Raw genomic sequence first — 21,576 nt, 5'->3', positions numbered from 1 at the left:
ATCACATAAATTTTTCTAACTACTAATAATTTCTTTGCTCTCTTAAGAGCTAAAGGTGTTTCATGATATAATTCTCAACAAATGATCTCTGTCAAATTTCAAAAGAGAATTTGCTTATTTATGATTCTAACTTTCCATGAGAAGCAGCCCTGGGGTAGGGAAATTCAGTTCAAAGTACAAGGCAGGTAACCTTAGTAGTACCAGGTAAGACCATCCTTGCTCTGTCACCTTAAGCAGTTACTCCTGCTCTTCCCATTTAACCTGCTGTCTTTAGTACGACAAGGTGAAATGTGACCCAATGATAGCTTCATTGATGAGGGAAATGTATTGGATGAATATATAAAAGCAATATTCATCCAGGCTAGACATGCAAATGAGAAATTTGTGGATGGTATACATCATGGTTATACGTTGCAAAATATTTCATTAATCAATCGAATGTTGTTTTACATCTTGAATGCATTAGGATATGTGATTGTCAATTACAACTGAGATTATTTATGTGTTAGTGAATTTCACATTTCATTATTTGTAGGTGTTTATCTCTTTATGATGGTTGCACTTTTAATTCATATTAGTACAGTCTGTATATCATTGTGGAGTGTAACTAGGATTGACATGTCATTAATGTTAATAATAAAAAACTGTAATTAAAACAGGCAATGAATTGAAATGGTTTTTATTTTTAATTCAAAGACATAAAAGGTCAATTTAAAATACTAAAATAATAAAACTGATGCAAATGAAATGTTTATTTAGTTACAAATACATTTGAAGCACTAGTTTAAGTTTAAAAGAAAGAATTATCTTCAATTTAAACAGCAAAAAAATTATATGCTATATATATATAATTACAGATACATTGGGATGATGTTGTGATACATGATGGACAGTCTCATTGTGGACCTTGACAAAGTGTTGGACGACTTTGAAGCAGAAGGTAGGGAGTTCTAAATCAGGGACTACATGTGTAATACATTTAGACAGAACATCATTTTAATCTGTCATATGTTAGCTTACAAATGTATCTACTGAATCATAAAATACTTGGTACATGTATAATTTTACAGTCATTTAAATTGAAAAGAATTATCATCTTCAAAAAATCTGAATGCTGAAAATGGATCATCCTTATCAAAGCAAAATTTATTGTATTTTTCATTAGCTAATTTTGTTATACGATTTACTATAGTCTAATCCGTAGATCTAGATATCTTTTGGCTCTTGATGACTCGAATTATTGATGGGCTGTAAAACAATACAAACAATTTTACCACAGGTTTTATTTTGTAACCAATTTCTTTTTCAGAAAAAGAATCCTCGCAGATCCTGCGCGGTTCCCCTACAGACTATTCTGAATACATCAACGCTAATGATGATCGACCTTGGGACGAAATCAGTCATGTACCAATCAGTACTAACACCACATGGACATCTTACAGCTCTGAGGATGAAAAGTGCTCCACAGCTGTTTACGATGTACCCTACATTCCCGCAGAAACATTTGACCTGTCTGAGGCTGACTTTGCACCGTCTGTGGGAAAAAATGGAAACAGTACATATACAGGACCTCTAGATACAAAGGTGGAAGATATCTATGATAATTTTACCAAAGATGTTCAAAATGCTATTCAAAAGCAAGAGAACTTGCTTAAAGCTGTAACTGCAGGTCATCAGGACAATGGAAAATTAGATCATAATGTTGATGGAGAATCCAGACAGTTTAATTCTTATTCTGCCATCAGTAATTCTAATGTCATCAATAATTATTCTGGTACAATAGATTTAAGTTGTAAACGCAATGATGTGGTTGTGGACACAACAGGAATCATTTCTACAAAAGTGACAGAAGATCAGTTAATATCGAAGGAACAACTGAGTTCTGATTTACACTCTCCGATTAAAGGAGGACAGACAACAATATTGGTGGCAGATAACACAAACTGTAAATACCCAATACAAGTAGTGGACAGGTTCACACCAGTTGTGGAAAATAAGCAGTTTGAACCTGTGGTGCCAACAGATAATAATGAAATTAATGGAAACCTATCAAATCATTTAGATGAGAGCAAGAGTAACAGTCTTGTTCTTAATGGTAGATGTGACAAGCCTCTGATGAATGGAAGTCCCATGGATGAGGAGGAGGAGAGTCTAATCGGTCGTAATGAAATGGATACAACCGATTCACAAGTGTCATCTTTATCAAGTCAGAATGAAACCTCATCTGTCACAGATGTTGTCACGAAGGACTTAAGTGGTTCTGCTTTGTCTCCAAGTCATTGTCATAATCCCAATTCAATGCAAATGGACAATGAGAGGGCAACCAATGGGTTAGTAGCTGGGAGTGACTCAAATGATGTAAACCCAGCAGAGGCCACAATGCAATGTGAAGGTGTAGGGAGGGATGTTCCCACAATATCTGGCAGTGTGGCGGGAACTTCCGGAGGAATGGTTACAGATGCCAGTGATAGTGTGGTTGGTTTTGGTGAGGTAGACAGCGACATGACAGAGAGTGACATTAACACTTACTTAAGTGATATGCAGTGTGACCCAGGATCAGTGGTCACCAGTGATGACCAACAGTCAGGAGTGGCTATCATGAGTCCTGACCATGCAAACATATTGAACGAGAGAGGTTATGCAAAAAATTTTGATTTGGTAAACGCACTTGCAAATAAAACATCAAAACCAGAAGCTGCTGGTGAACAAATCTTGAACAGTAAACATGAGGATATGCCAGGAGAGGTAGGGATCATTGATTCGCCTGTGGTTGATATGTACCCCCCTCAGGCAGACACAGGACTCACTTCACCCAGTACTGCCATACAAAATTACATTGCTCTTGATGAACAGACTTCTCCAGAAGGGAGCTCAATATCATCATTTGGGGAAGGTGCACGTCCCAAGGAACTTACTCGACCAAACAGTCTTCGGGGGTTGTCTGTAGTTCCTTTTGAGGCACCATCAGATATCTCAAAAGAATTGGTTGAGGTTGCTAGTCCTCAGGAGAATAGGGAAGTTTGTGAGACAAATGAAGGTGTTTCCCAGGATCTTACCAACAGCCAAACAATTCAATGTATACAAGCAAGCAAGTGTCAATCGGATGGTGATGACAAACTGCAAACTGCCACTGTGAACCTTTGTGATGATGAGGGTGTAGAGGTGGGGGACACAGTGACTGATGCATCCTCTCACACACTGACAGAGGTAGAGGCTGGGGATGTGGATATGGAAGATGCTCCTGTAATGCTGAGGTCACATGATCCCCCTCCCTATGTTAATGAGTCACAGCGACCTAGTTCTTGGAGCCCTGCAGGACCTACATTGGCAGTGCCCCCTCCACAAAAACGTCCTAACAGTTTAAATCTCCCGTCCCGAGGTGACATGGTTGTGGGTAACTCTGAGAGGACACAAGCACCTTTTAGATTTCCTTATCAGGCACCCAGTGTTGAAACAGCCACACCAGAATCCATGGAAACACCTGAAGCTGATGTCCAAGAAGCTAGAACAGAACCAACACCAAAAGGTACAAGTTGTCAGTCTCCTGCTTTGTATTGCATAATAGTAGTAATTATGAAGGCATTTTATTTAAGTGTTCTATACTTCAAAGCATGTTATGTTGTGAGATTTTGCATTTCCCGTTACAAAAAGTACAACAAATTAATTTCCTTCAGCATAAATTCCATGAATGTTTATGATTTGTGTTGAGAATAATTTCACATACAAGAAAAAAATTATGATAGACATAGATACGTTATGCTGCATTTTATATCATACTTTACAACTGGCTGAAATGGTCCATTTGTTTTACCGTGAAACAAGGAATCATGTCATAGACATAAGTCACTTCCATGATTGTATATAGACATAACTTGATGAAAACATGTAAACATAAATTGATGAAAAAATAACAAGTCATTGATTATATATTTTGCAGACATATTTGCTATAGATAATGACTCCCAGTTACATTTGAATGTATTGGGTAATATAGCAGCATTATTGCCTTTATCATGCACTGTTGTTAAGAAGGGAATTTCAATACCTGTGAACCGGCCAAATTGAGACATGAATTATTAGTCCCATATTATCAAACAATTATATAGTATATAAACATTAAACATATCTTGTCTACATATTTAAATTGAATGACTAAATTCCTTACTGAAAATCAATACTAAATTGATTTAATTTTCTGATTTCAGAACCAGAGGAGAGCCCGGATGAGATGAACGGGGCAGTTGGAAATGCCCCTGAGGAAAGCATGCCAACAATGGATGCTGAGCCGTCAGCCACCCAAACAGAAAATGCGCTGGGTAAGGTGGCTCCAAGATGGATTCCTGATGCAGAAGCACCCTTGTGTATGGGTTGTGAGGCCAAGTTCACCTTCACAAAGAGGCGACATCATTGCCGTGCTTGTGGAAAGGTGAGTTTGTATTTTGACATTTTGTTTTTAAATTCTTGATGAATATGTCTGATATTTCTCTGTGCTCACAGAATTGAACCAAGAATATCAGTCTTCTTATAATGTTTCTTGATTTCATGAGTTGTTAAGAAAAATGGATTTTTTTTCACTTTTTCTGTTAGACTCCTCTACACTCTCTTAATGATAGGACTTTTCTAAAGTTTGAAAATGTAGTTTTCCTAGAAACCTCCTACAAAAAACAATGTTGATAAATTATTACCAGGATTTGAAATCAACTCTTTTCTGACTTGACCGTACCAGTACAAAACTGTTGCACAAGTATGTCATTACATGCACTTGTTCAACTGGACATTGTTGTTTTGGAAATGAAATCTGATACTACCTTAATCAGTCAAGTGGTTTTTAAATCCACTTGTCTGGACAAGTGAGAAAAAATGTTAATGTCAAGGTAATGGTTTAACTGCTTCATAAAATTTTTTATTCGTTGAAAATTCCATTGGTCATGATCAGTTGAAATCATGTACTATTAAATATGACCACATTATACAAGTTCCTAAATTGCATAGGAAGCTTGGGATGCAATTGTAACTGACAACATTGGCTCAGAGTGACTTTGAAATAGCGTGAAAATGAGGCCACAAATAATTGACATTACTAATCCATAGTTCACATAAAATAGAAAATTACTAGCTGATTTTATTCTGAATTTGTTGACAATGGTCAGAGTGCTACTTTTGCTTGTGAATTAACAAAAGTTAAGTAAGAATCGTTGTGTCAGTTCAGAGTGAGTTGGTTGATAAGTGGGACACTGCATGTTGGGTTTGGATACCAAAAGGTCTTAAAAGGCAATAAAATAAAATATCAAAAATAATCCAGGTATGTTTCCAAGTATGAGGTGTGATTAAACTTACTTAGTTTAGTTTTTTCACAAATGGAGATGTAATGACAACATGAGCCAGTTGAAACAGAAAGTTGACTCATCGACCAGGAGTAATGATTTCAAAATGATATTGATATCCCTTATGTTTTAGCTCTCTAGGAACTTTGAGTCTAGCAAATAAACAACTTAATGAATAAACAATACTAACTTGTTACTGGTATATATACCAGGAAAGGAGATATTAGATATATGTACATAGAATGTATCCGCACTACCTCTGAATTAACAAACTGTGTTTGGTATTTCAGGTGTTTTGCTCAACATGCTGTAATCTGCGAAGTCGACTGGAATACATGGAAAACAAAGAAGCAAGAGTGTGTCTGTCATGTCATCAGCAACTTGCAATAGGTATACATATATTTATATATACAGTTCTAACCACATATAAAGTTACTCTCAGGTACAGTCATAGTACTTCATCCAACCTCTCTGTTCATCGCTACCATTAGATACCAATAGGTACCAATAGCCTCATTCAACTACTAAATGTTATCCTTCAGGTTTAGATTCAATTAAAGCACTGTTGGTATTAAAATAATTCCTCATTCCTCCATTTAAAGACCCAATGATAGTATTTTTATTCCTCAAAGTAAAGGTCTTATAATAGTATCCCCCCTTCCTCCTTCTAATAAAACAACCCTTATTCCTCCATCTAAAGAGTATCCCTATTCCTCCTTCTAAAAGCCCAATATTAGTATCCTTATTCCTCCTTCTAAAGGCCCATTAACACCATCCTTTGTCCTCCATCTAAAGACCCAATACTAGTATCCTTACTCCTCCTTCTAAAGGCCCAATACTAGTATCCTTATTCCTCCTTCTAAAGGCCCAATACTAGTATCCTTATTCCTCCTTCTAAAGGCCCAATACTAGTATCCTTATTCCTCCTTCTAAAGGCCCATTACCCACCATCCTTTGTCCTCCATCTAAAGACCCAATACTAGTACCCTTATTCCTCCATCTAGAGGCCCAATTCTATTATCCTTATTCCTCCTTCTAAAGACCCATTAACTCCATCCTTTGTCCTCCATCTAAAGTCCCAATACTAGTCTCCTTATTCCTCCTTCTAAAGACCCAATACTAGTATCCTTATTCCTCCATCTAAAGGCCCAATAACACAACCCTTACTCGTCCTTCTAAAGGCCCAATACTAGTATCCTTATTCCTCCTTCTAAAGGCCCAATACTAGTACCCTGAATCCCCCATCCACAATAACATATGTGTCAGTGTAGATGTAGCTGTAGGGTCCACAATAACATATGTGTCAGTGTAGATGTAGCTGTAGGGTCCACAAAAACATATGTGTCAGTGTAGATGTAGCTGTAGGGTCCACAATAACATATGTGTCAGTGTAGATGTAGCTGTAGGGTCCACAGTAACATATGTGTCAGTGTAAATGTAGCTATAGGGTCCACAGTAACATATGTGTCAGTGTAGATGTAGCTGTAGGGTTCACAATGACATATGTGTCAGTGTAGTTGTAGCTGTAGGGTCCACAATATTATATGTGTCAGTGTAGATGTAGCTGTAGGGTCCACAGTAACATATGTGTCAGTGTAAATGTAGCTGTAGGGTCCACAATAACATATGTGTCAGTGTAGATGTAGCTGTAGGGTCCACAACAACATATGTGTCAGTGTAGATGTAGCTATAGGGTCCACAATAACATATGTGTCAGTGTAAATGTAGCTGTAGGGTCCACAATGACATATGTGTCAGTGTAGATGTAGCTGTAGGGTCGACAATAACATATGTGTCAGTGTAGATGTAGCTATAGGGTCCACAATAACATATGTGTCAGTGTAGATGTAGCTGTAGGGTCCACAATAACATATGTGTCAGTGTAGATGTAGCTGTAGGGTCCACAATAACATATGTGTCAGTGTAGATGTAGCTGTAGGGTCCACAATAACATATGTGTCAGTGTAGATGTAGCTGTAGGGTCCACAGTAACATATGTGTCAGTGTAGATGTAGCTGTAGGGTCCACAGTAACATATGTGTCAGTGTAGATGTAGCTGTAGGGTCCACAGTAACATATGTGTCAGTGTAGATGTAGCTGTAGGGTCCATAGTAACATATGTGTCAGTGTAGATGTAGCTGTAGGGTCCACAGTAACATATGTGTCAGTGTAGATGTAGCTGTAGGGTCCACAGTAACATATGTGTCAGTGTAGATGTAGCTGTAGGGTCCACAGTAACATATGTGTCAGTGTAGATGTAGCTGTAGGGTCCACAGTAACATATGTGTCAGTGTAGATGTAGCTGTAGGGTCCACAGTAACATATGTGTCAGTGTAGATGTAGCTGTAGGGTCCACAGTAACATATGTGTCAGTGTAGATGTAGCTGTAGGGTCCACAATAACATATGTGTCAGTGTAGATGTAGCTGTAGGGTCCACAATAACATATGTGTCAGTGTAGATGTAGCTGTAGGGTCCACAATAACATATGTGTCAGTGTAGATGTAGCTGTAGGGTCCACAATAACATATGTGTCAGTGTAGATGTAGCTGTAGGGTCCACAGTAACATATGTGTCAGTGTAGATGTAGCTGTAGGGTCCACAATAACATATGTGTCAGTGTAGATGTAGCTGTAGGGTCCACAATATCATATGTGTCAGTGTAGATGTAGCTGTAGGGTCCACAGTAACATATGTGTCAGTGTAGATGTAGCTGTAGGGTCCACAGTAACATAAGTGTCAGTGTAGATGTAGCTGTAGGGTCCACAATAACATATATGTCAGTGTAAATGTAGCTGTAGGGTCCACAGTAACATATGTGTCAGTGTAGATGTAGCTGTAGGGTCCACAATAACATATGTGTCAATGTAAATGTAGCTGTAGGGTCCACAATAACATATGTGTCAGTGTAAATGTAGCTGTAGGGTCCACAATAACATATGTGTCAGTGTAGATGTAGCTGTAGGGTCCACAATAACATATGTGTCAGTGTAGATGTAGCTGTAGGGTCCACAGTAACATATGTGTCAGTGTAGATGTAGCTGTAGGGTCCACAGTAACATATGTGTCAGTGTAGATGTAGCTGTAGGGTCCACAGTAACATATGTGTCAGTGTAGATGTAGCTGTAGGGTCCACAATAACATATGTGTCAGTGTAGATGTAGCTGTAGGGTCCACAGTAACATATGTGTCAGTGTAGATGTAGCTGTAGGGTCCACAGTAACATAAGTGTCAGTGTAGATGTAGCTGTAGGGTCCACAATAACATATGTGTCAGTGTAGATGTAGCTGTAGGGTCCACAATAACATATGTGTCAGTGTAGATGTAGCTGAAGGGTCCACAATAACATATGTGTCAGTGTAGATGTAGCTGTAGGGTCCACAATAACATATGTGTCAGTGTAGATGTAGCTGTAGGGTCCACAATAACATATGTGTCAGTGTAGATGTAGCTGTAGGGTCCACAATAACATATGTGTCAGTGTAGATGTAGCTGTAGGGTCCACAATAACATATGTGTCAGTGTAGATGTAGCTGTAGGGTCCACAATAACATATGTGTCAGTGTAGATGTAGCTGTAGGGTCCACAATAACATATGTGTCAGTGTAGATGTAGCTGTAGGGTCCACAATAACATATGTGTCAGTGTAGATGTAGCTGTAGGGTCCACAGTAACATATGTGTCAGTGTAGATGTAGCTGTAGGGTCCACAGTAACATATGTGTCAGTGTAGATGTAGCTGTAGGGTCCACAGTAACATATGTGTCAGTGTAGATGTAGCTGTAGGGTCCACAATAATGTATGTGTCAGTGTAGATGTAGCTGTAGGGTCCACAATATCATATGTGTCAGTGTAGATGTAGCTGTAGGGTCCACAATAACATATGTGTCAGTGTAGATGTAGCTGTAGGGTCCACAATAACATATGTGTCAGTGCATGTTTGAGGTGGTGGATATCTCTCTTCTTTGTTTTTGTTTGCACTTGGTTTGAGTTAGTTTTGCCTTTATGTACTAATCTATTTCTTTGTATAAGCTAGAGTATAATACATTAGATTAAGATCTTTTAAAAATTAGATTGCTTAGAGAATTAAGAAAGATATTTCTCCAATACCAATGAAACATATTGTTGGGGAAAAAAGTATTAAAAGGAACAACTGCACTTTTCAATTTTTGAAAGTGATTCGGTATATCAGGTGTACCAAGGCAGTTTCCATTAGAACTCATCACTGATTTTGGCAGAGGACGTACATGTACAAATAGACATTTTTTACTTAGTATTTTGCTTGAAAAGTGTATTGAATGATAAAGAACTTCACATATAAAGCAGACAAAAATAATTCAACTTGATGTTTTAAAAATTCATGTAAAAAAGATCAAAGAAAGAATTAAGGAATCTCTACACACTAAGGAGGTCTGTTGTAATTGATTTGACCACTTTGAAGACCTGATGATGACTGAAACTTGTCAAGATTTCTGTATTGTATCAGTAATATTTTATTGATAAGAAACCCTATTGAACCCATTACCGGTCCACTCGGGGAGACTACTGTAAAATTTTATATGTATTGTATCTCCCATTATTTATTAAAGTTCAAGTATGAAAATACCATGGAGGACTCCGCATTTGAGGGTTTCAATGTCAAGGTCAATGTCACCATTACTAGTTATAGCAAATTTTCAAACTATGCACCAGATTTACATTTCGGTATGAGTATTACAGGCGCACAGATGTGATCTAGTCTTTTCCTTAAAGTGGAAATTAATCTGGCATAATGGTGTGTATTTCAGTATACAATCCTAAATTTTATAATTTAGATGCTTTCTATTTTTCCATTTTTCTAATTTTTTAAAAAGAATTCATGTCCACAGAACATTTTCTTAAATATCAAACCAGTTAGAAAATTAGGTTTTTGACATTTCAATGACGACACTGTCAACCTTCATTAGACAAATGACCTGTGTTTAGTGTATTTGCACTAACGTATGCAGTGTACAAGATGGTTATAGATTCACAGGTCCTTGAAACATCAGACATGATGTTCTGACTGAGTGTGATATAGAATTTCTTTTCAAGAACTCCTGACCTATGTTCTCGTCCTACCAATTGAGAACTGAATAAGATGACTAAGTTCTTGGCATCTGACAAAGACGGAGATCATATCATTCATATTGTAGTTTAATATTTCAACCAGATGTTACCCAGTATGTGTATGTCGTAAAGAGATTAAGCATGATAGGTCCAAAAGTGTCCATTCTTCTTTTTACATGTAAGAAAAAAATTATAATTTTCGAAAGAAAAATTTCTAAATTAAAAAAACAGCACAAATAAAACTGCAGACCTGTATGATTCTAAATCCAGCTATTAACATTGACAGGAAAACACATAAATAAAGTATGCTGTTATTGTTTTGTATGTTAGATTTCCCCCCATTTCCTCCATTATGGGGTGTGGTCACTGGAACCCTGTAAGATTGATGGAGAAATACATAGTTTGTAAATGATAACTAAAACATTATGAGATAAAAGTATGTCAGTGATATAACAAACACCGAATGCTGTCTGTCTGCCTGTCATACTAAGTAGAAGTAAATCTAATTATGTCTTTATTTTCTCTGACTTTCACTTCAGCTCTTGCATTATGACAAATGGAATGTCCTAAATGCATAATTTGACTTGTCCATATAACTGAACAAATTCTTGTGTTTCTTCTGCTGCTGTTGCTAGATATGGCTTTGATTTGAGCTTTCTGCTTGGTTCCTCAGCGGAAATTACCAGTGGAACAGGCCGCAGTCCCAATCCCAATAACCCCAGCGAATACTGCTCTACCATTCCTCCCACTCAGCAGGTGTCCTCCCGATCACCCCCTCCCACAGTCATGGTACCCGTGGGGGTGTTAAAGAGAGAGGGTGAGTCACATGTCATTTTATTGATTCCTCAGTATGTTGTGGCAACAAATATCAATTTTAACTGAAGATCACCCATTTCAAATATTTCGGTTGTATGTTATTATGATTAATGCTTCTCATTAAATTTTGGTTTAAATTTGTTTTGATGGGGTTGACCGACACATTTAAAGTATAGAGAATAATCTAGGTGGTTGTACTTACTATAGCATGCTGTCTTTCCTGTATAATATATGTATATGTACAATATACTCCTCAAGCTGATTTGCTGTGTAATCAATATTTGTCATATGGCGTTGGAAATTATAATAAAATTTGCAATCAAATAAAGAGAGGGATATTTAGGAATTGTTTAAAAATAAATGGAATCATGAGTCATGTATATTATTCTGCATTTAATGAGTGTGAGAGGAAGGCCTTGGTGCTATTGTTATATGTTGTAACATAAAACTAATACAAAAATGTATATTATACGCGTAGATTGGACCCAGATTTTATATAAAAAGCTGCAGTCTGAGATAAAACCACTCTTGTTATGCTTCTTGTATCAGTATACTTTCAGTTTCTCAGGAAATGAAGCTGAAATAGGTTGAAACAATTCCCCCGCAAAAACTGATTGGGATGTTCTAATTAATATTATTGTATTTGCTTAATAATGAATTGAAGCTGTAGATCAATGCTATGCTAAGTAATACTAGACTTGCATGTTATCTTGCTTTGGTGCTGTATAACCATCTGCTGCTTCTGAATTAAAACATGATGTCAAGACTACACTGTACATGGCTGGGTATAGGAGGCCCATATTTTGTACAGAAATTATTATAGTTATATACTAGTATAATATTGATGGTATATGTAAGGTACCTGTAAATTTTGTATGTTGTTTTTGTATACATTGTGTTGCTAAGCTAAGTGCAATTAAAACGCATTATATGAATTGTTACTCTATCCTTTATAGATAACCTTACATAAATCACATGTTGTAAACTGAATAGACTCTTTTTGATGCCTCTGGGTGCAGGTGACACTTGTAAGTGTACACATACACTGTATGTTCATTTTAAAATGGTATAAGAGATTTAGATACAATATCATTCATTGTGTGTGTATGTGTGAAAATTTAACAGGAATGGGATATATTATTTATGTTACCTGTTGGTTACCATGTCATTAGGGAGCTCCAAAAGATCCGAGCCAAAGCAGGTGATGTTCTCTGATGGCATTCGACCTGGTGGTGATCTGACTGAACTGGATGGTTCAGATGCTGCAAATAAACTGCCGCCACGCCGAACAAGTAGGGCCCAAAAACGTGTAGATAGAGGTTCCCCAGGTCAGTTGGACTTTATCATGGATCCTTCCTTAGAAATTGGGTTTAAAGATACACATAACAACTTCTTTTGTTTGTGTCTGTTGTAAATTAGTGTTCTTACCAAAGGAATATGTGAGACAGTACTATAATCTTGTGTTCAGTCTTCGTATGACATGAATTATATGCTCTTCTCTCTGCCTTTTCTGCCCCTTTTGTCTACTTGTAAACCTCCATGTTTAAAGGATTTGTTAAAACTTGATCATCAGCAATAACATTTTCTCAAAAATTTCCTTTGAACATTGTCTTTATAATCAAATATGAAATTTCAAAAAGTGTAATTTTATTGCAACAATTTTCGATGTGTAACCCAAACTGAATAATTTTTTATGGTTTTTTATTTGGTATCACCATTATATTTAAATTTTCAGTTTTTTGATACAACATTTAATATATATGAATGGTGATTGAATTCTTACAGATTCTGCAAGATCAAACAGTAGAAAGTCTCGTCATTCTGAAGCACGGAGAAATAAATGTTTGATACCAGAAAGCGGTCTACCTCCTGTAATATTAACCAAAACAGGTGAGACGTAGGGAAATGTTATGGATGTTCTTTGTTCCTTAATTAATGAAAAATACCACTTGTATTTTAATCTTGTCTGCATTGAAGAGTTGTTGAAGAGAGACGAGTGGGGTTACCTTTCTAGTGATGGCAGAACATTGTCTTATTCAATTCTTCATTTTAAAGTGTTTAAATCTGCTGCTCAAAACAGAAACAATTTTTTGTATATATAGCTAAATCACATGGTGGATACCTCCATACATCCAGTGTTTACAAAATATCATTCAGAGTTTACAGTACAGCAATTTGAGAAGATGGGATTAAACGTTTTGTGGTAGAGCAGAGTGTTATTTCAATCAAACCAGGAATATAGTAACATTACATTATGGACATCTGAACTCACAAAATAAATCACACAAATTACATAATTGGTGTATATTTGGATAAAAACATCAATTGTGAGAAATGACAGCAAAGTCTATATATAGCTTTGTCTATTTACTTCAAATTATTATTATAATATATAATTAATATAATATATTGTTATAAAATGACAATTTATTGTCATTTTGAAACAAGATATCGGAGGAGGTTTCGTTACCCTTCTCAGGAAAAATGATATTTTGGGGGTAAAAATTACAAACTGAATGTAGTTAAGAATTAAAGAATCAACTAAATTTTCATTTAAACTTGACAACAATGTGACATTTGCATGTTATGATAATATGAAATAAAAATAACTGGGAAATTTGTTATTGTTTGGGAGGTTGGGATGGGGGTGTACTCTGCATTTAGCTTTAAAATTACAGTACTATCAAAGAGGAAAAGATGAGACATATAATTACTGTTAATTTTGCAGTTCAAGAAATCAAAAATCTCAATTCATATCTCTTTACAAAATTCAGACTCAATAATGCATAGAAATTATGTAATCATATGACATTACATTTTGTGGAAGTTAGTATTTATGGAGGAGATAAAATTGTATAATGTTTACTTCATAGATAATGCAATGGATGAACACCCTGACATGGCTGAATACTTAACACAAATCAAAGGTAAGCAAATATAACACCCAGACATGGCTGAATACTTAACACAAATCAAAGGTAAGCAAATATAACACCCTGACATGGCTGAATACTTAACACAAATCAAAGGTAAGCAAATATAACACCCTGACATGGCTGAAAATATAACACCCTGACATGGCTGAATACTTAACACAAATTAAAGGTAAGCAAATATAACACCCTGACATGGCTGAATACTTAACACAAATTAAAGGTAAGCAAATATAACACCCAGACATGGCTGAATACTTAACATAAATCAAAGGTAAGCAAATATAACACCCTGACATGGCTGAATACTTAACACAAATCAAAGGTAAGCAAATATAACACCCTGACATGGCTAAATACTTAACACAAATCAAAGGTAAGCAAATATAACACCCTAACATGGCTGAATACTTAACACAAAGTCAAGGTAGATAGTTATAACAAAGCATGCTTTTCTGTGTAACTGAATTTACTGAATTTTCAAATATTGATCTACAGATTAATTGTTTCCTTGGTCTGATAGCTCAGTAAATATAATAAATAACAAGCTGTCTTTTAATTTTACAACAGATGAAGAAGCAGAACCTGTGATTTTCGCTGTCAATTCTAATCTGTCAGTTCTCGTCAAAATCGTCACATGTAAGTTTATCTGAAAAAGATGATGAACATATGAATTTTAGTTTTTATGTACAAGACAAGTTCTGAGCCATTAAATTTTAAAAAACATTTCCAATTTCACCAGTGGTAATACATTATGAGGGAAGTAATGGACATATACAAAATCTATATATATTAAATATAGACAAATATAAACAAAGTCTTTATGTTTTAAAGATCATGAGATGTATCCTGGGTTTGACCCTGTCTTAGGTCTTATATTCAACACATTCTGATGTAGTGCTGTAAAATTTATGTTATGACCCTTGTGTATTGACCTTTGTGTTTTGGCCCTTGTATTTTGACCTTATGTCGTGGCCCTTGTATAACGACCTCTGTGTTATGACCTTTGTTTTTCAGTGGACTGCTGTGTCAACAGGACATGTTGGTGTTTAACCACTAGAGGGATGTGTACTGTTGGACAAGATGAGATTGTCATTGTCCTGGAGGTCCTCCCTGATGAAGACACACTTCCCCGGGATATTCTTTGTCATTTTCAGACCATGTATGAGGAGGCAGGCAAAGGTAAGTGTGGAGTGTTTGCGGAAAATTGAATGTTGATCGAAGATTATCAATAATCAATGATGCTGTTATGGGTTCAATTGAACAAAAATATAAGATATCAAGTGTAGAATGGCTTATATTTGAATGGATAACCAACTTATGATACTGGTTAAATGACTTTTTTTTTTTTGGTGCTCAACAGTTGTCACAGTGATTCATAAATATTTCATTATAGGTAACACTGTCTCAGACATGGGCCACACGATATTTAACCAGAGTTTCCTAAATAGCCGTGACCATGGTGGGATGTTGTATATATACCCGACGTTCCAGTGTCTACACAAACTCATACTACCAAAGCCACCATACGTGTTTGGGATACTATTACAGAAGTGGGAGACCCCCTGGGCCAAGGTCTTTCCCATCAGATTGTTGCTACGACTTGGTGCTGAGTACAGATGTAAGTTCTACTGTGAAATCTCAAAAAACCTCCAGATGAGTCATCACTCCGTTAAAAATACAATAATTCTTTACTTAATATTTCCAATAACTACTGTCTCCTTAAAAGTATAGGTTCCTATCCAATACTGCATAGAACAGTGGTTCCCTTTCTTATTTATCCTTTTTCTTGTCTTTGAAACTCTGTATGAATGTATCAGAAAGGCGCTTATTTCTGCTATATAAGATCTAGGTTTCATGTAGGACACATACACCTTAAAATGATTCAGTCATTGTTATACTCTTGAAGTAGTTTTCCAAGGAATTTACTGAAACAATTCTTGTTTCATTTTATTTTCAATCGAAAAAAAAAAATAAAATATTGTGGTTTTTTTTCAGATTATCCATGTCCTCTGATTAGTGTTCGCAACAGGAAGCCAGTGTTTTTTGAAATAGGTCACACAATCATGAATCTTCTGGCAGATTTCCGGAACTTTCAGTACATGTTGCCTCAGATCAAAGGAGTCACTATTCACATGGAGGATAAGAAGACAATCATGAACTTTCCCAGGAACAGATATGAAGATGTAAGTCATCTGTATTATCAGATTATAAACCTTTTTTCAACCATGATATGAAGGTTGTCGGATGAAATGAAAGTTATAGGTCAATATGAAGGTTGTATGATGTGAAGAATGTAGGGTGATATGATGATTATGAAGGTCAAAGCCTACGGATGATATGAGGAATGTAGGGTGATATGATGATTATGAAGGTCAAAGCCGAAGGGTGATATGAGGAATGTAGGGTGATATGAAGGTTGTAAGATGATATGAAAATTGTCATTTGGAAAGCAATAATTATGTTTTCTGTTTGATAGCTTATGAAGGTTGTGAGTAACAGTAATGAGCATGTGATGGCCATTGGAGCCAGCTTCAGCTCTCAAGCCGACTCCCATCTGGTGTGTATACAGAATGATGATGGAAATTACCAGACACAAGCTATCAACATACAGAACAAACCCAGAAAAGGTAGGCTTCTCATGCTGGCTATAATACTGAATGGTCATACATTAAAATATTTCTGTAGCAAACACTTTTTATACATTTTTATATTTCAGTATAAATGGCCATAGATTTCAGGGGCAGTATATCTATAGTGACCACCATTATAAATGTTAGATTATATATTTGTAATGGCTACCATTTCAAGTAACAGATTTTCTGTTCTCTACAATACATCTATAATGGCTGCCACTTCAAGTAAGAGATTTTGTATTTCCTACCCTTTAAGGTTTAAGGTTTTAACAATTAAGGTCTGCTAGACCAGGATAGCATGTTAATTGTGGAATTTGAATATTGTTTATATATGTAAGATGAATATATAGCATCATGTTAGAGTGTAATTTGATATACATGTTACATTGTTATAAATTTTATTATTTCACAGTAACTGGAGCCAGTTTTGTGGTGTTTAATGGTGCTCTGAAAACAAGTTCTGGTTTGCGGGCAAAGTCGAGTATAGTAGAAGACGGTCTGATGGTACAGATAACACCGGACTCTATGGTTGCCCTGAAACAGGCCATGAAGGATATGCGCGAGTATATAGTAGAGTGTGGCAGTATCACAAACCCTGCACCAGATGAAGTTGTCATGATGCAGTGGGTTGACGACGATAAAAACATCAACATAGGGTGAGAATAGTAGTAGTTTCTTGTGGGAATAACATTCAACGCTCTCGTAAAAATTATATTACATACTTTCTTATATACAAATTAATCACATTGTATAATTGTGGATATTTGAGTTGTTTATATCTTTGTTCTATGGAGTTCGTTTCTCCCTAACATGTGATTTATTGGTACATTTATCCCAAAATTCATTAACTGGTATGGTAGTGATATCATATAAAAACTACTGGCTATTGACCCAACTATCTTTTTTTCTAGAGTAAAGAGTCCTGTAGACAGCATGCTGATGGACGGAATTGAAAGTATCCATATTCCCAATGCAACTGACTATGTAGGAGAAACCTACATCATCAGATGGACTGATGTGTTCTTCATACAAAATGAGGATTCAGGCTCAGCTAAGTGGGAGCCGGTAGATCTCAGTCGATTAGCAGAGACATTGTCCAATGCCTGTTGTATAGCTTTAACTCGACATCTTGACTCACTTTATGATGCTTCTCTCACAAAGATTGGTCTACGAGTTAACATCGAAGCAGAGAAGGTAGGTCTATTATTGGTTTGCCAATGAAGTAATGAAGGCAGGAGATTGTGATGTGTGAGGCAGTCTAAAGTGAAATTGCCCAAAAGAAGTTAAAAACCATTTGGAATAGCATCAGTTGCCTCTTCCCTGAAAAATACATATATTTGATTAAACCGATAACTTTTTGTCTGTTGCAGGTTGGGTATGAGATAGGTGCCAATGAAGAGAAGTTACCTGATGTTTACATGAATGACCTTGACAATGAACTTATCCCAGTGATACACAGCGCAGCCTCTCAGAACCATGGAGGTGCTATAGTATTAGAACTTATATTTCATGTACTGAAGTGACCTCTGGTATCCAGTAGTACATGTACTTCAGATACAACATTTGTTAATCACTAGGAAACAGTGACCTCTGTTGACTCTCTTGTTAAACAGTTTGTTGTGTTAAACGAGTGACGTTTCTTGACCTCTATCACATATGAATTCTGAATGTATCTTTGTTGACTCAAGAATTCTTGAATGACTTCTCTTGATTGCAGTCATTTTAGATTTCTCCAGCGACTTTGTTGACCTTCATCACTGAAACCTACTTCACTTGTGGAACTTGTTGACCTTCATCATTGGAACATACCTTTGTGACCTTTGTTGACCTTTAATTTTAGAATGTAGTGGGTTGATCATAACCTAGGCATGTTCTGATGGTGAGACACAACATTAATTAGTTGTTTTATCAGAAGCACTGTTAATGAATTTAGGGTTTAGTGTTAGTTATTGGATCTGATCAATTTTCCTTCCTTTCTTCTTTCTGTCACTGCTGTGAGGTAACCACGGGTTACTGAAATATGTTCTCTTTCTCATTCACTGGTAACAACGTTTACATGTACAAATATATGTGTGTGTGTGTTCTCTCTGTCACTGTGGTGTAGATTACCATGGTTACTGGTACAGATGTAGGTGTGCATGTTGTCTACAAGTTTGTGAATCAGAACTCTGTTATACATTGAAAGTATTCAGATTTTTTGTGATGTTTGTGAAATGGTAATTATCTTTGGGGTAGTTTTGATAGTAATGATTTATTAATGTTGGAGTTTTTAAAATCTGTACACATTTATGTTTAAAACAAACATTGAACTCATACACAGTATATAGGGCAATATTATATAAAAAATAGCATATCAGAAATGTAGCCATTGAAAATTTAGATTGAATTTTTAGATACAAATTCTGTAAAATGTTGTAAATTTTGGATTTAAAAGAAAGAAGCTAAATTTGAAAAAAAGGAAATAAAGATTAATTAAAAGAACAATATTGATTTACAAATGTAGGTTCTTTTGCAGACATGTAGATGTGTGGCTACTTGATATAGATCATTCACAGTTTTGTTACAAAAATTTGTTCTAAGGAGATCACCTTGATGATTGGTCAAATATTAAACTTGCCTGCTAGTTTAGAGATTGCAGGAAGCTGGCTTGCTTGATTTAAAGTTGGAGTGATATACACAGGTGGAAGTGATGCAGATGTACTGTATCCAAGGTTGAGTGATGTAGACTGTTGGAAGTGATGTAGGTTTACCTTACCCTAGTTTAAGTGATGTGGACTGTTGGAAGTGATGTAGGTTTAAGTTACTCTAGTTTAAGTGATGTAGACTGTTGGAAGTGATGTAGGTTAACGTTACTCTAGTTTAAGTGATGTAGACTGTTGGAAGTGATGTAGGTTTACCTTACCCTAGTTTAAGTGATGTAGACTTTTGGAAGTGATGTAGGTTTACGTTACCCTAGTTTGAGTGATGTAGACTGTTGGAAGTGATGTAGGTTTACGTTACCGTAGTTTAAGTGATGTAGACTGTTGGAAGTGATGTAGGTTAACCTTACCCTAGTTTGAGTGATGTAGGTTTACCTTTCCCTAGTTTAAGTGACGTAGACTGTTGGAAGTGATGTAGGTTTACGTTACCCTAGTTTGAGTGATGTAGACTGTTGAAAGTGATGTAGGTTTACCTTACCCTAGTTTGATTGATGTGGACTGTTGGAAGTGATGTAGGTTTACCTTACCCTAGTTTAAGTGATGTAGACTGTTGGAAGTGATGTAGGTCTGTTGGAAGTGATGTATGTTTACCTTACCCTAGTTTAAGTGATGTAGACTGTTGGAAGTGATGTAGGTCTGTTGGAAGTGATGTAGGTTTACCTTACCCTAGTTTAAGTGATGTAGACTGTTGGAAGTGATGTAGGTCTGTTGGAAGTGATGTAGGTTTACCTTACCCTAGTTGAAGTGATGTAGACTGTTGGAAGTGATGTAGGTCTGTTGGAAGTGATGTAGGTTTACCTTACCCTAGTTTAAGTGACGTGGACTGTTGGAAGTGATGTAGGTTTACCTTACCCTAGTTTGAGTGATGTAGACTGTTGGAAGTGATGTAGGTTTACGTTACCCTAGTTTAAGTGATGTAGACTGTTGGAAGTGATGTGGGTTTACGTTACTCTAGTTTGAGTGATGTAGACTGTTGGAAGTGATGTAGGTTTACCTTACCCTAGTTTAAGTGATGTAGACTGTTGGAAGTGATGTAGGTTTACGTTACCCTAGTTTGAGTGATGTAGACTGTTGGAAGTGATGTAGGTTTACCTTACCCTAGTTTAAGTGACGTGGACTGTTGGAAGTGATGTAGGTTTACGTTACCCTAGTTTGAGTGATGTGGACTGTTGGAAGTGATGTATGTTTACGTTACCCTAGTTTGAGTGATGTGGACTGTTGGAAGTGATGTAGGTTTACCTTACCCTAGTTTAAGTGATGTAGACTGTTGGAAGTGATGTAGGTTTACGTTACCCTAGTTTAAGTGATGTAGACTGTTGGAAGTGATGTAGGTTTACGTTACCCTAGTTTAAATGATGTAGACTGTTGGAAGTGATGTAGGTTTACCTTACCCTAGTTTAAGTGATGTAGACTGTTGGAAGTGATGTAGGTTTACGTTACCCTAGTTTAAGTGATGTAGACTGTTGGAAGTGATGTAGGTCTGTTGGAAGTGATGTAGGTTTACGTTACCCTAGTTTAAGTGATGTAGACTGTTGGAAGTGATGTAGGTTTATGTTACCCTAGTTTAAGTGATGTAGACTGTTGGAAGTGATGTAGGTTTACGTTACCCTAGTTTGAGTGATGTAGACTGTTGGAAGTGATGTAGGTTTACGTTACCCTAGTTTGAGTGATGTAGACTGTTGGAAGTGATGTAGGTTTACCTTACCCTAGTTTAAGTGACGTGGACTGTTTGAAGTGATGTAGGTTTACGTTACCCTAGTTTGAGTGATGTAGACTGTTGGAAGTGATGTAGGTCTGTTGGAAGTGAAGTGTGTAGGTTTACCTTACCCTAGTTTAAGTGATGTAGACTGTTGGAAGTGATGTAGGTTTACGTTACCCTAGTTTGAGTGATGTAGACTGTTGGAAGTGATGTAGGTTTACGTTACCCTAGTTTAAGTGATGTAGACTGTTGGAAGTGATGTAGGTTTACCTTACCCTAGTTTGAGTGATGTAGACTGTTGGAAGTGATGTAGACTTACCCTAGTTTAAGTGACGTGGACTGTTTGAAGTGATGTAGGTTTACGTTACCCTAGTTTGAGTGAT

General features: G+C 36.4%; 1 protein-coding gene across 1 annotated transcript; it reads left to right on the top strand.

Annotated features, from left to right (window-relative positions):
- Nucleotides 1–882: 882 nt before the first annotated feature.
- LOC132561633 (zinc finger FYVE domain-containing protein 9-like) lies at nucleotides 883–21,284 on the top strand. The gene is made up of 16 exons (XM_060226337.1): nucleotides 883–940; nucleotides 1,310–3,526; nucleotides 4,206–4,426; nucleotides 5,615–5,714; nucleotides 11,084–11,227; nucleotides 12,399–12,554; nucleotides 13,012–13,116; nucleotides 14,100–14,153; nucleotides 14,730–14,798; nucleotides 15,177–15,341; nucleotides 15,556–15,780; nucleotides 16,158–16,345; nucleotides 16,639–16,789; nucleotides 17,208–17,451; nucleotides 17,707–17,989; nucleotides 18,166–21,284. Exons 1-16 carry the CDS (start codon nucleotides 883–885, stop codon nucleotides 18,316–18,318), a joined length of 4,533 nt encoding a protein of 1,510 aa, XP_060082320.1. The 3' UTR covers nucleotides 18,319–21,284.
- Nucleotides 21,285–21,576: the final 292 nt, after the last annotated feature.

This window comes from Ylistrum balloti, unplaced genomic scaffold (genome assembly GCF_031769215.1).
Source record: "Ylistrum balloti isolate Yb309-2 unplaced genomic scaffold, AGI_CSIRO_Ybal_v1 Utg369668, whole genome shotgun sequence".
In the NCBI taxonomy this organism is placed as follows: domain Eukaryota; kingdom Metazoa; phylum Mollusca; class Bivalvia; order Pectinida; family Pectinidae; genus Ylistrum; species Ylistrum balloti.
The sequence above is the reverse complement of the archived record's forward strand: the minus strand, read 5'-3'. Positions and strand labels throughout refer to the sequence as shown.